At 35.4% G+C, this 15,747-nt stretch overlaps 1 protein-coding gene across 2 annotated transcripts in view; it reads left to right on the top strand.

Moving 5' to 3' along the window:
- ARMC8 (armadillo repeat containing 8) overlaps positions 1–15,747 on the top strand; it is a 103,654-nt gene that overhangs the window by 23,169 nt on the left and 64,738 nt on the right. For both annotated transcript variants that reach the window (XM_023513021.1, XM_012804987.2), the window contains exons 3-5: positions 12,316–12,387; positions 13,783–13,925; positions 14,025–14,122. In XM_023513021.1, the coding sequence (XP_023368789.1) occupies positions 12,316–12,387; positions 13,783–13,925; positions 14,025–14,122 (313 nt within the window). The remainder of the gene's footprint in view (positions 1–12,315; positions 12,388–13,782; positions 13,926–14,024; positions 14,123–15,747) is intronic.

The following is a 15,747-nucleotide window of genomic DNA, read 5'->3' on the forward strand; positions in this document are numbered from 1 at the left end:
TTTTTTTTTTTTTTTTTTTTTAGATAGTCTCACTCTTTTGCCCAGGCTAGAGTACCATGGCATCAGCCTAGCTCACAGCAACCTTCATCTCCTAGGTTCCAGTGATCCTCTTGCCTCAGCCTTCTGAGTAACTGGGACTACAAGCATCGTCACAGTGCCTAACTGGTTTTTCTATTTTTAGTAGAGATGGGACCTTTTACTCAGGCTAATCTTGAACTTCTGAGCTTAAGTGATCCTTAGGCCTTGGCCTCCCAGAATGCTAGGATTACAGGCATGAGCTGTCATGCTTGGCACAGGATGCATTGTTTATACATTTCTTCAGACACTACCTCCCCCTGGGCATTGTAGGAGGGATGTCTTGCAGATGTGAATTTATAAAGGGAATGGAGATAAAAATGATTTAAAGCTGCTTGGCTATTCAGTTGAGGAGCTGGTTGGGACCCACTGGAGATACTCGACACGTACCTTCATATCATCTCAGTTTACAGAAATAACAAGATACGATATTTCTTGTTTCTTAACTAGAGATTTTTTTTTTTGCAGTTTTTGGCTGGGGCTGGTTTGAACCCGCCACCTCCGGCACATGGGACTGGGACCCTACCCTTTTGAGCCACAGGCGCCGACCCCTTAACTAGAGATTTTATAATGATTTGATCAGCTTTTTAGCCTAGTTTATTACCAGGAAAAGTAATAATCTATCTTTTAAATAAATTAGTTTAAAAAAAAAAAACCTCTTTGTCAAACTGTGTAAAAATAAAGGATTGCTCCATAAAATAAATAAATAAATTTGAGTTGTATCAGACACATACAACTTGGTTGAGTGATAGGTTTTAATTTAACACTCTTTCTCAATAGCCAGATATTCCTTACACATAGCCAGGCAGTTATGTATAAGGATAATTCTAATTATCACTTAAGATTGCTCAATACATAATTTATTGAAAATATTAGATCTTTAATGTTCAATGAGTGATATTAGAAAATCATGTCATTATTAATGCTACTATGGTTATTTAGGAGAAAGCTAAATTTATTAATCTAGGATTCTGTGTGATAAACTTGTATCTTGAATTGTATCTGATATGAGGAGCTAATTCAAGTGTCACTTGTCACTTTGAGAAATTTTTCATTTACCAAAGAACACCTTGGCTACTCAAATGTTGATCAAATATCAAACAATAAAGGAACATGGGGGATGATTGAATTATAACAGAGCAGCTAAGGTGTAGTTTGATAGCCTTAGTTATTCTTGATAAATTATTAAGTCTCAGACATAATTAGCTATTAGCTACACAGACAAAATTTGTTTATGTGAAGGGATGGTAGGGTACAAAGAGCACAGGCTTTGAAATTGGACTTTAGTGGGTTGAATTCCTGGTTCTGACATTTTCTAGTGGGGTCCCTTCCTAGTTGTGTGCTTGGACAAGTTACCTAATTTCCTTGAGTTGCAGTGCTACTCATCTTGCCAGTTTATTGCGAGAATTAAGTCAGAATTTTGAAATTCAATGCCTGATACGTTATAGATACCTGTCAACTGTCATTTAAGTGGTTAGAGATTATTGGCCTCAAAACAATTTCAAAAATAAGATGATTCTCTTTAAAGAAGAAAAAGGAAAACTTCAATTAAAGAAGCAAACAGTTAAAAAGTTTAAAGTAGAAGAGGAAGAGGGAATAGAATTCTTTTTTTTTTTCAGTGACAGAGTCTCACCTTGTCACCCTGGATAGAGTGCTGTGACATCACAGCTCACAGCAACCTCCAGCTCTTGGGCTTAGGTGATTCTCTTGCCTCAGCTTCCCAAGTAGCTGGGACTACAGGTGCCCTCCACAACCCCCGGCTTTTTTTTTGTTGCAGTTTGGCTGGGGCTGGGTTTGAACCCACCACCCTCGGTATATGGGGCTGGCACCCTACTCAATGAGCCACAGGTGCCGCCCAGGAATAGAATTCTTAACTCAAGCAAGAGAATGCAAATGATACCGCATTCTAGGAAATATTATTACTACTTACAATACTCAAATCTGTTTATACTTTGAAAGGATCAGATCATCAAATTTTTTTTTCCACTTTATATGTTAGAGTAGAGCTGATCTTATGGAAATATACAGGTTGTCCATAAAGTTTGTGTGTAATTTAAAATTTATAATTATATTTAAATTGCACATGAACTTTATAGATACCCTGTACATAGTATGATTTGATAAAGCTTCCTTTTCTCTAGAAGTATTTTTTTGACTTATTTGTGTCTTGAATTTTATCACTGTCTAAAAATTAACTGTACATTGCCAAGAGAATGGAAAGTGAATTTACTTTTAATATTTTATCAATTTTTAAGTAATTTTGTTTAACACAATATTGATAGACAAAAAAGGGAACCAAAATTATATTTAGGAAGAGAGAGTTGGCCAGTTCTTTCCTTTTTACACACAATATATAATCACCATTGAATCACACAGAGACCATTACTAGACCCAAATAGGTAGGTAGAAAGGAGGGGGCCATAGAGTATAAACAACCAAAGCAGCCTACTCATTTTAGGGAAGGAAAAGACAGAGGCTAAAATAGCTTTAGATCTAAAATATTTAATTGGAGGAACATAAGAGATTCGATAAGAATTACAGCTTTGACTATAAGCTAACCAGAATTTTATCATTCTAGCGACATTAAATTTGATTTTTCTCAATAAAGATTGTGAACATATGCCACATCTAGTCTGACTGGCTTAGGAAGCTGAGGCAGGAAGATTGCTTAGGGCCAGAAGTTTGAGTTCAGCCTGGACAACATAGCAAGACCCCATTTCTAATAGATAGTCAGAGATAGATAGATAGAGAACATATATAATACAGTAGCAGGAAAAATCAAAGAAATAAAAGTTTTCATCGTCATTTATAACTAGTCTACTCAAGCTGAGTTAGAGCTGTAGCTCTACCCCTAAAATTAGGGAACTTGGTAGATAACAAAGTGTGTAATGCACATCACAAAGGACCTAGTCACTGAGTATGCCCCTGTTCAAAAATAATGTTAAGCATCAGAACTGCTGAATTTTCAGTTCTTGAAGAATGAGGATTATCTAGGGATAACTTTTTTCACTTTAAAGAAACTTCTGATTTTTTTGATGTTTCTTTCTTGCTAGAGTGTTATATATGTTAGTGTGTTAAATATTGTTATAATATTTAGCATAAACTTGAATGATCCTATTATAGCAGAGGTTTGGATACAAAATCAAATCTTTTTCTCCAAAGGAGCAGAATGTTATATGCATAACTGAATAGGAGATCATTGGTTATGGAGTAAGATATGAGTGGAAAGAGAGGTGGGCTAGGTTCCTATGTAGGTCATAAGTTAGCCTTTGCAACTACAGAAAGTCACACAAACTACCCTGCATTTCAAATTTGGAGCTTCCTCTATTGTGGAGATCGGAATGTAACTTAAAAATCAATTGCTGGACTTTTTTTGTGTGTGTGTGAAGTTATTACGGCATTGATTCAATCATATTAAATCTCATAGTTGAAGAATAACTTGTTAGCTGTTTTTATAGGTCATGAATCGAAAGTACTTAAACATTGTATGTGTGGGTTTTTTTTAACATATCTAAATTGATCTGGTTTTTACAAGAGAGAGTCTCAGTGAAAGATCAGCAGATAACCTTATGAGGTTCTGTGTTGATATTGTCTGTTGAAAGGAAAAAGATGTAAATAAATGTGGCTGCTGGCTTTATAGTTTCAAAGTTGGATAGAATTGGAAAGCTAGACTAGACTAGACTTCTGGTTAATTTGGTGAGGCATTTGTAGATGTTATAGAATTCTATGATTTTCACAAACAATTCATTTCTAAAGTATCTTTTGAAGTATTTTAATGTAGTAATATCATAAGTTTATTTTGGTAGCAATTATTTAATTTCCTGGTTTCAGGAAATTGTGTCTTGATTTCAGTAGCATATAGACAGGTCTCATTTTCTTGTATGAGCTAAAGATAAGATTTCTCATAAAATGAAGTCTTAGGTTTTTGAGAAGTTTTATGTTAAAGGGTTAAGTTTTAGGAAATTCAAAATATCCTGAAAAAGAAGTATCTTTTTAAAATATTATCTGAATCTGTTTAATCAGTTGTTTTTTAACATGTTATGGAAAACATATACAAAGATGACTTTAATACCAAATACGATGGAGTGATCTATTACTTAAAACTATGTACTCTGAAACAGAATTCAGAGAATTATGGTTAAAAGGGAGGGCAGAATTATCCAGAACTTACTAAATCAAACTGACATAATATTTGCCCATGGACAGATAAAATGTTTATATTTAAGATATATATGTGATACTAACTTTGAACCTCAAAAATACCTATATATTTGTATGCATATATGTGTATGTATGTCTTTTTGTATTTGTAAATCACCTACATATATATTATCTATTGTTCCATAATATTCTAACATTTTTATGTTCTTTGGAATGATTACATATATAAAATTAGCATGCTATAAAACTATTTTGGTATTTATTATTGATACAGTCATTACATTCCACTCTTTGTCATATTTGGAGAATGTGAGGTGATTTGTAATCATATATTGATAAAACAAAGATTTAAATACAGTAAATTTCTAATTTCTGAGCCAGTGTTTAATTTTCATAATTATCATTGACTTGTCATTAGGAACCATAAGATGCTGTGAAAAGAAAAGTAAATATTTATACTAAATTTTTCATGATTTTATGCAAATCAGAACTGTACATATTTCAAAAATCTATATCACAAGAGTAATTATTTGCTTACATGAGTAGACTAAATTACTACGAAGTCATAGTTCTTTTCAGTTTATACATATAGTCAATATCTAGTAAATGTCTAAGTTTACTTGAGCTGAAGTTCACTATCCATTTCTCAGGAACGTCCTCAGTGAAAGCATTGCTAAAAATAACTTGAATTATTAGTTCTATTAGTTTGAATAATAGATCATCATTATTTAATTCTTTTAAAATTGGCAATTCACAATTGTGACTTTAATTTGGAATATGAATATTCTTCATTCCCTAATCATACTTGATAACCAAAAGCTTATTTTGTTTGAATATTTGGATACATTACATTCTCCCAAAACTGCTCTTAGGGACAGAGCAGTGAGTATACTTGTAATTTTCAAAGTCCAAATAATTTTCTAAGTGGTTTACCATGTTGTTTTATTCTAGCTACTTGGAAATAGGTGTTTTTTTCCCTTATTTTACGGATGAATGTCTTATAAACATAAGTAGGTCATACTTTATAGTCAGATTTTAGTTTTCAGTATCCATTGTACATTTTGGCTAGTTCACACTAATTAGGCCAAAAATGAACAGAGCATTCCAAACAAGAGCTCTCTTAGGTAAGTGAAAAGTCATATTGGTTCAAAGTGAAAAATGATACACAGTCACATGTTGCATAATAATATTTCAGTCCAAGACAGACCGCATATACCGCACTGGTCCCTTAAGATTACAATACCATATTTTTAGTGTACTTTTTCTATGTTTAGATACATAGATGCTTACCATTCTGTTGTAATTGCCTATAGTATTCAGTACAATACCATGCCGTACGGGTTTGTAGCCTGGGAGCAGTAAGCTAGACTACATAGCCTCTGTGTATAGCAGGCTGGAAATACTCTGTGATGATCGCACATCTAAATCACCCACTGATGCATTTCTTAGACCATATCCTTGTCTTTAAGTGAAGTGTATCTGTAATTGACCTTTAGCTTAAGGTTCTGGCCTTCAATACTTTTAAAGATAATATTTTAAGATAATATTAGGTTTTCAGTTAAAATTCTGCTATTTTTTGACTGTTTAGGAATAACTACACTCATACTTTATGTTAACAGAAATGTTCAGTGTTTACCTTCTTGGTTTTTATTGCCCTCATAATGCTGTAATTTAGACATGGTGTAATAGGCACTGTAAGTGTTTTAATGTTCAAGCTCTTTTTACCTACCATGCTAAAATTGATCTCTTTCAGAGCAAGGAAAGTAAGTGAGGTAGAAAGTTTAACCTCCATGTAAAAGTTGGTACTTCTTCAGAAGTCCATTTATGAGTGTGCAAATTTGAGATTTTAGCTAGATTTTAGCTGAAAGTGTTCTTCGACAAATGCACGTTTGTGACATCTTAATATTGACTTCTCTTCCTCTGTCCCAAGGAATGGGGCTTATTTAAAAAGATATCCCCAAGGCTTACTTTTAGGCTTTTCTCACCTCAGAGATAATTCATTGTATCTAAAGTCAAGATAGATCCTTGTCTTGCTAAGGGATTTCTCCTCTAAGCTTCCTAGTGCTTTCTGTACCTAGGCGCCCAAAGATGAAGTAGTTACTCAGGACATGTCATGTATCTCATATCCTATACCTTTTAAGTCATCTTGTTTACTGCTTCCTCAAAATGTCCTTTGTGTTAATGATTCCTATGGCTGCTACCCTAATCAGTCTCACATAACTAGATACCTAGGAGGATTAATTCCTTCAACAAACATAAAATGAGTGCTTGCCTAGTGCCAGGCCTTATGCTAGTGTGGGGGTTTGTATATAAGGATGAATAATGTCATTGCTTGGGAGGATTCAACAATCTAATAAAGAAGTCAGATAGCCAAATTGAAAATCTACCATAATTTGATTGGTAGTACTGTAATAATGATAAGCATAGGGGCCTTGGGACCACGCAGTGGGGGGCATCAGCCACTTTGTTGCCCTTCTTAATTCTATTATTAGCAGCTTCCCAATCCATTCCATATTCAGTATTATCTTTCTTAGTAACTGCTTCCTTCATGTTCCTTCTGTGATCAAAACTATAATTGTGCCTTAATCCATCCCCCTTTAGTTTATCTCTTCTCACAATCATTTTTCTAACTTTATATTCCAGACTACCCTAAAGTGTACCTTTTTTCAATCCTTCATATATTAACCCAGAAACATGGCCGTATTTATTTCCAGTATGGTCTTCTATGAGTAGCTTTTCCTTTTCCCCTCCCCATCCACATATCCAAGTCTGACCATTTTCTAAGATTCATCTTAGTTCCTTCCTGTCATTGCCTCAAAACCTGTTGAGCTTATTTAGCATCAACTTTTAGCCTTATAAACACTTAATTTATAATATAGCAGTGCCTTACACTGTTAGTGTTATCTTTGTCTCTCCAAAGGTATTGTGACTTCTTAGGCACCTCACTGAGTGATGCTTTTGTATTTTTCATAGAGCCTGGCACAGTGCTGAGCTCAAAACCTAATTGTTAGGTTTCAGCAAAATATAAGCAGGTCATTTGCTCTCATCCTCCAACATTTAAAGTTGGTAAGCATGAAATTATATTCTTTTGATCTACTGGGAAAAAGATATTTGACTAAAAATTAGAAATACTTTTATTTTGTATAAAAATATGAAATTGAAACACAGGAGGAAAAAGAAAATGAATTGACCAAATTTATTTGTCTTTTCCATTAGTTTGTAAATGCCTGGATGTGCTGGAGGTAATGCAAAAGACAACTTGGCACAAAAGACGTGGGTTGGGAAGGGCTCTTGTCATTTAATTTGGGGTTTGAAAAAGAACAAACTTGTAGCTTCCTCATTTGGAAAACGGGGTTAATACTGCCTAAGATTGTGAAGAAGATGACATGAGGCAGTAGGTATGAAATGCTTTGCAGACTTTAAGCTGACATGTAAATCTTACATAGTTTGTTATGCTCCTTCCTATCTTGGATGATAGTTGTGAGTTTACGTTTTACAAAAATATGAATTTCTGTGTGGTACATTTTCTAGAATCACTATTATGAATGATCTATTGATAATAACTTTTGTGATATTACCATATCAGCTTGGCTTTCTTGCCTCTCAAGAGGCGATGGATTTTTATTCTAACAAAGTGATAAGTGTTTTATGATGGAGACACCAAGGAGGGGCACGTAACTCAGACCTGGGGGTATCAGGGCATGCTTCCCAGAGGAAGTGACATTGACAGCTAGGCTCAGAACTGAAGAATGAGTAAAGTTAGCCAGAGGAAGGTATGAAGGAGGGGATAAGAAGATGAGGGGGTGAGGCTGGGCGCCCGTACTCAGTGGTTAGGGTGCTGGCCACATGCTCCGGGGCTCGTGGGTTCAAACCCAGCCAGGGCCCGCTAAACAAACAAACAAACAAACAAACAAAAAAACCCCCAAAGAGCTGGGCGTTGTGACAGGTGCCTGTAGTCCAGCTACTTGTGAGGCTGAGGCAAGAGAATCATTTGAGCCCAAGAGTTTGAGGTAGCTATGAGCTATGATACTACAGTACTCTACTGAAGGTGACAAAGTGAGATTCCGTCTCAATTTAAAAAAATAAATAAAAAGAAGAAGAAGATGAGGGGTGGATAGAAAAGAGTGAGAGAAAGAAAGAATATCTGTACTCCGGGAACTGAAAGGAGTTTTATCGATTTGGCTAAATGTTGAATCCTCTTGCCTTCAAAATTGATTCCTTAATGTGGCCTATATTGTACTTGGCTCTGCTAAAGATGGAAATACGTGATAATTACCATCTCTTTCAATTTTAACTCTTCATAGACATGATATACTAGCATTCCTTTATAGTAACAATGAATAGAATTTATTAACATTTTTTTCCTTTTATAGCATAGGCATATTCACTTATTAAAATTAGCAAGAATATTTTTCTTTAAACATTGTCCGTTTTATTAATTGTGTTCTCTTTAGTCTGCATTTACCCTAGCTATAGGCTGCCTCCTTCATGTCCTTTTTGTAAACTATTAAGAAGAGAACTAGAAAACTGGTTTGGAGGGCCTTTTGTTTGCTTTTATTTATAAAAACATTTACTTTGGTGTGGTTTCAGATGTTTGGAATGGGTTCTGTGGTGATGTAGGGACACCATTTCTGCTTAGTTTAGGAAAAATGGAGAGAAAACTGAAAAAATATTAGGGTCAGGAGTCGCAGAATAAGAGAATATCCAGAATGAATGGTACCTGGTATAAAATAGATTCTAAATAAATAGCTGCTGGACAGATGAATGTTCTGCATTAGTATAGACAAAACATGTTGAGAATAGGGAAGATAGTAAATGACAGTGTGAAACAATGGGCTTGCAGAAAGAGAGAGGGAAGGAAGGAAAGGAAGAAAGAAAATGACAGGCTGCTAGGTTGGGGTCTATAAGCTAATAATTAGGAACTAAGCCTCTAAGAAGAAAATAGAGGGCAGGCTTTTATAAGGAGGCAGGAACTTAGATGTACACTCTCTTACTAATTCTCCTTTGCTAATTGGAGCTTTGATATCATAATAGTTTAGGTGGGGTGGGGTTGTTTGTTTTTTGAGACAGCATTTTTATCTATCACCCACTTCGGAGTACAGTTCTCACTACAGCCTAAAACTCCTTGGCTCAAATAACTCTTCTGCCTTGGTCTCCTAAGTAGCTGGAAATATAGGAGCCCAGCACCATGCCCGGCTAATTTTTAATTTTTTCATAGAGACAGGGTCTTGTTATGTTGTCCAAGCTGGTCTCCAACTTCTTCTTGGCTCACAGTCCTCCCAAGTCAGCCTACCAAAGTGCTGGGATTACAGGCATGACCCATTGTGCCTGGCAAGTAATTTTATAGTTGTGTGTCAGAATTTGGTAAACACCTTAGTAAACTTCATTCACACAAAGAAGCAGACATTGCGTCTTATTTCTGGTAAACCATTTAGAACTGAAGGCTAGTTTACAGAGAGGAATAGATCAGGCCTTGAAAAAATTGACCTGCACTCAGACACTGAGGCTAATGGAAGAAAAGACCAGGCAATTTCAGTGTTTGGCTCAAAACTTGTAAAAATGCCATTCAAAAATGGCAGAGAGAATTGTGGGAGAGAATCTGCTTAGCACATCATGAGCCACTAAGGTATTTTCTGCAATAACCAAGGAAGTTAATTAAGGAGAAGGGTTAATTATTTCCAAGTTTTTAAATGCCAGTGAATGTGGTTGGTATTGGAAATACGCTGACTATAACATTTGTTTTGTTGATTTTTTTTTAAAAGAACTTTTTTCTTTCTACAAGATTTTTTTTTACAACTATATAGCTTTTTCAGGATTGTAACTTCCAAATTGGCAAGAAATTTCTATATGTTACAGAGCTCTGCTATGTAAAAGAGGGAAAGTCAAAAGAGATGCTAGATGAGTATTTAGTGGAGCCTATTTTGGGATATGAAGCAAATGGGTACGCTAAGAACTTTAAGACTGTGTCATGATGGTCTGGGTTTTTTTGTTTGTTTGTTTGTTTTTTTGGAGACAGACTCTCACTATGTTGCCCTCAGTAGAGTGCAGTGGCATCACAGCTCACAGCAACTTCAAACTCTTGGGCTTAAATGATTCTCTTGCCTCAGCCTTCCAACTAGCTGGAACTACAGGCACCTGCCACAACGCCTGGCAATATTTTTGTTGTAGTTGTTTTTGTTGTTTGGCAGGCCCTGGGCCAGGGTTTGAACCCTCTAGTCCTGGTGTATGTGGCTGGTGCCCTAGCCACTGAGCTACAGGTGCCGATCCCATGTCACAGTGGTCTTAACATCATCAGACCTAACTTTCCCTTATTATAAATATTTTGTAATGTCCCTTGTACTATCTTGAAATTAAATTCATAAAAACTATAACCTACTCATGTACATAATTCCAAAAGTGATATGCTTTCTCTATTTATAATGTAAAAGATAAATAAAAGAGAAGGTACTTTATAATGTTTCAGTATGTAGATGCTTAGGCCTAACTGCAAGAAAACTTGATGTAGTAGTGTGAGTGCAAAAGCCGCAAATGTAGATTAATAAAGATAAGTGCTATTGACAACTTGTATACTCTGAGTACCACTGTGCTGTGATCTGATTGTCCAAAATTAATAGCTTTTTTGATAAAAAGTATCTCTCCCTTTTATTTACACAGTAGGTACAGTACTGAAAAACTGTTTTAACAAAATGTGTGAGAAGTTTTTTGTCTGTCTATAAAACTGTGGCTAGAAATTTCCAGACACTCTTACAAACTTCTGAAATGCTCCTCTGGGGTTGTAATGCCTCCTCCCTGCTTTGAGAATCATTGCTATATGGAACCATATAATGTTCTGTGCTCAGCAGTACTGACCAATTAGGGAAACTATTTTTTAAAACATGTTATTAGTAATACTGGGTTTCTTTTGAGTTTTTTTTTTTTCCTCCACATATCCTTTGGAACCAACCGCGAATTGGTGGAATAGATTTTTGCTCCTGGTGAAGTATAGACGTCTGTATAACTAGAATGAAAAATACTGATGAACATCTGAGAAAATATAAAAGATTTTTTTTGCTTTTTAAAAAATCTTCTTAAAAGATAATTAGCTGCTTAAGCAAAAATAGTAACACTATATTATGCTGTTTCTAACCAGTTTAAAAATAAAATGTATGACAAACACGAAGAATGGGTGGGAGAAAAGAAATATACAGTTGCAAAGCTCCTAAAATACATGTGAAACTGGATAATATCACTGAAAGGTTGACTTTGATGAGTTTAAAAAGTTACACTGAAAATTCTAAAGCAACTTTTTTTTTTTTTTTTTGAGACTGAGCCTCACTTTGTCATCTGGGTATAGTGCCATGGCATTATAGCTCACAGCAACCTCAAACTCTTGGGCTCAAGCAATTCTCGTCTCAGCCTCCCAAGTAGCTGAGACTATAGGCACCAGCCACAACACCCAACTATTTTTTAGAGATGGAGTTTCGTTCTGGCTCAGACTGTTCTCAAAACTGTGAGCTTAGGTGATCCACTCACCTCAGCCTCTTGGAGTTCTAGGATTACAGGTGTGAACCACCGCCCAGCCCCCTAAAGCAGCTTTTAAAAAAAGGTAGCAAAACCCAAAGAGGTACACTTGGTAAGACAATAAAGATGATAAAATAGAATCTTAAGAAATAGTCTAAAAGAAGTCAGAAAAAGGGGGAAAAAGTGAACAGAGTAATCCCTAAAACAGTTTTATTGTTTGACTTCCTACTCCCAGAGCTAAGCATGCAAAGGTGGCCTATATTTCGAAGGGTTATAGATATCATTTTTGGAACTCAACTCTATTGAAAGTCTTTTGCTAGTACTCAGGATATCTCCCACTTTCTGCACTACTCTACTGTTTTATAGACCTTGTGTTCACTCATACGTTCTAAGTACTTATCTCTTAAACATGCCAAGTGAAAAAAATGTCAGTGCTTTGACTTTGCCACTAAGCTCTGTACTTGCAAATCTGAGATGTTGTATAATAAAGTGGAATGAATTGATCTTTGGTTGTTTTTTTTTTTGTGTGTGTGTGTGTGTGTTTCAATATATATTTAACTTTTTCTTCCCTGAATTCAGAGACATGAAAAATGCGGTAATTGGAAACAACAAGCAGAAAGCCAATCTCATTGTTTTAGGAGCTGTTCCAAGGTATGTCTGTTCTCACTCCTTTTTCTGCCATTCATACTAAATTTTTAATCTATTTCTCACTCTCAATCATGAGACCCATTTTTTTTTAATATCGCGTATCCTATTTTTAAAATAATAAATGTTTTGAAGAATATGAACCATCTCTAAGGAAAAAAATTATAAAGAAACAAAGAATGGAATAAGAAGTGAATATATAATACTTTTTAGAAATTCAGAAAAATCCTTGACCCAGCAATGAAAACGGTTGTGGGGTACACAAGCAGTGTATACCATCCTGATACTTTCTTCCTTGTCTTGGTAGAGCCCTGGCAGTTTTTGTGTGAGTGGATAATTTAATGGTATCTCAAGGCGTTTTTGAATTTAAAGGGAAAAAACACCCTGCTTGGTTTTCAATCCTGACTTTTTTTTTCCAGCTTCTAATTTTTACAATTTGCTATGTTTTAAGTTAAGTTAACATAGAGAGTTTGATTTCTTCTTCTGATGACCTAAAAAGGTTCCTTTGGACAGGCTGTGATAGTCTTGTGAATTCTTCTATACCTCTGTTACTCAGAACTAAGTTGTATGTGCAACTGCTATAAGTTTTTCTTTCAGGATCTTTAAATATTTTGACTTTTTTTCTTCTCTCCTATTTTCTGTCTTTTGATATGGGGTGAATGATTTTAATATCTTTAATGTTACTGACCTCAAATACATACTTTAGTGAACAGAAAGGTCTTAGAAGTCTGTCTTAGGGGATTTGTGTTGAGTGTATATAAATAGAACTTTAGGGGCCTTAGGGTCTTACCTTAGAACATAAGGGAGATGTCCTACATGGTAGAGGGTTGGAGCTGGTGAGTAGTTGTTTGCTAAGCTGTTCTGCAGTGGAAATAAGAAGATCTTATTCCCTGAATAGGAGAATTAGAGAAGAAAGCAAGCTTCCTTGGCTTGGAAAGGTGTATAGGGGCTCTAAATACTCCTTCTCGGCTAGACCTCTGCATTCTCTGCACTACTGTTCTGGCTTCAGGGTCCATTCTAGTTTGGATTTAAGATCTGGCAGCACTTGACATTATCTTTGTATTCTGAAGAAACCCATCAAGAAGCAGTAGGTATGGACTGTGGTGCTGCTGCTGTTCCTATAGAGACCACTTATGGACAGCTTTCTACAGTTTTGAAAAAATGAGATTATATAATAGTTCTTTTGTTCAAAATGAAGAAAATCTCTCTAGATGTTTTCTCAGATGTTTCTTTATTGAATTAGCAGATAGAAACAAATGTCCGTTTCCAGTGGGATTTGAATAAGCTCAACTACCTATATTTTTAGGAACGTATGTATGTATGGGGAGTATATAGCCCTTTTTTGTCACATTAATTTTCTTTTAAGTTTTTTAGTCTGTTTATCAAGTTCCTTTTTTTTAGATTGTTGTACTTGCTTCAGCAAGAAACCTCAAGCACAGAGCTGAAAACTGAATGTGCAGTGGTGTTGGGAAGTCTTGCTATGGGTACTGAAAACAATGTCAAGTCTCTTCTGGACTGCCATATTATCCCTGCCTTACTGCAAGGTACGTAGGGAAGCCATTTTTGTACTAGTAAAGATTAGAATCAGTTTGCAGTGTTGCCAGTTGGAAGAATGAGTCACAAATCTAGTTTCCATTAAATAGGACTGTTGTCCCCAGACCTGAAGTTTATTGAGGCTTGCCTCCGATGCCTACGTACCATCTTCACCAGTCCTGTCACTCCAGAAGAGCTACTGTATACAGTGAGTTTTAAATGTTTTTGAGTCATTAGTCATTGTATTTCACTACTCCTACTCCTCATTTGCTTAGCATTTCCAAACTCATCATAAACATGTTATATAGAAAAGTTTCAAGGAGTATTTGAGTTCTTATTTGCAAATAGCAGATGTTCTCAGCTTTGTGAAGAAGTGAAAAACTTTGAATTTTAAAAGATCTCAAACTTTGAGGAATTTACACACTGTTTAAAAAAAAGACCATTGTTAGCTGTTTATATGTAGTGAAGCTGGAATTTGACTTGTGTCTTAAATAATGGATAAGATTTATAGAAATAGAAAGAGACCAGTCTAGAAAGGATTTATATAAGAGAGAATAGACAGGTATCCTGGGCGGATAGCCTAATGTAGGGAGGGTATCATTGTTAGTTTCAACTGGAAAGGAGACAGAACCAGCTTGCAAGCGACTTACTCGCCAAGCTAGGATCAGAGGATATGCATGATCCAAAGACATTTGGAGTCAGTTAATGGTTTCAGAAGCCTCAGGAATTATGAGGGTGTCTTATTATTTGTTGATTAATGTAGGACTTTCTGGCCAATATTTTTGAAACACTCTTATCCACAATTACAGTGAGAAATAGATTTTTCATTGTTCGCTAGACAGATGTGTGAATCTGTGTGTGTATTTGTATCTTGAAACAAGGTTTGTGACACAGTTCTACAAATATAATAACCTTTGGTTTCTATTATGTCATTTTTCATTTTTTTAAAGAAAATTCTTTGAGTTAACACAAAGAATTAGGTTGTTAGACTGTATATACATAATCAGAAGTCTTATACAAAATCAGGCTTTGTGACTATTTTAAGAATATGTAATCAGTAATCAAGGGGCATAGGCAAAGTAGCTATGGAGAGGGCACATGTCATGTGGTTCTGTAGGCAGTCCTTCCTACATAAACACACATTCCTCTCTATATCTTTTCTTCCAGAGGAAACCCCAAGTCTTATTCATTCCAACAAGGATGTTTTTTTAAGTTGCCTTCCTTGCCCTCTGTTGGCTTTGATGAGGATTCTCAAAGTGTCATCTATGGAACCATGGTATTGCCTCATTTGGGAGCAAGTTAGAATGCAGACTTTTAGGTCCTACCCCAAACCTACAGAATCTGAATCTGTACATTAAGAACATCCCCTGGGATTTGCATGCACATTGGCATTTGAGAAGCATAGCTGTAGGACTTGTGACAGCATTGACTAGGAAGGTTTAGCTAAGTCTTTTCTCCTTTTCCATTTGTGGTTATGGCAAAAAGTCCTTTTGACTTTTAAATCTTTTTGCATTCTAAATAAATGGAAATTCTTAGAAAACCCTGCAACAGGGTGAGTTGATTTTCTTTTTTCCCCCTATACTACAAGAGAGGTTGTTAAATAAGCAATAGGCAGAGGGTGGGCTGTACATGAGAAGTTGCTAATCATATAAATTGTCTTGTCTTATACAGTCTTTATGACAGATTGTTAGTAGTTATGCTTGCCATATAACATTTTGGAGATCAAAATTATCAAGTTTTCTTTTAATACAGTAATTTATTCTTATAAACTATTGTTACTGTGTATCTTAACAGTTACCTCATATTTTGGTTTTAGAACTGATTTCTGTCAGT

The sequence above is a fragment of the Otolemur garnettii genome, unplaced genomic scaffold, assembly GCF_000181295.1.
Source record: "Otolemur garnettii isolate 467f Iridium unplaced genomic scaffold, OtoGar3 scaffold00032, whole genome shotgun sequence".
In the NCBI taxonomy this organism is placed as follows: Eukaryota; Metazoa; Chordata; class Mammalia; order Primates; family Galagidae; genus Otolemur; species Otolemur garnettii.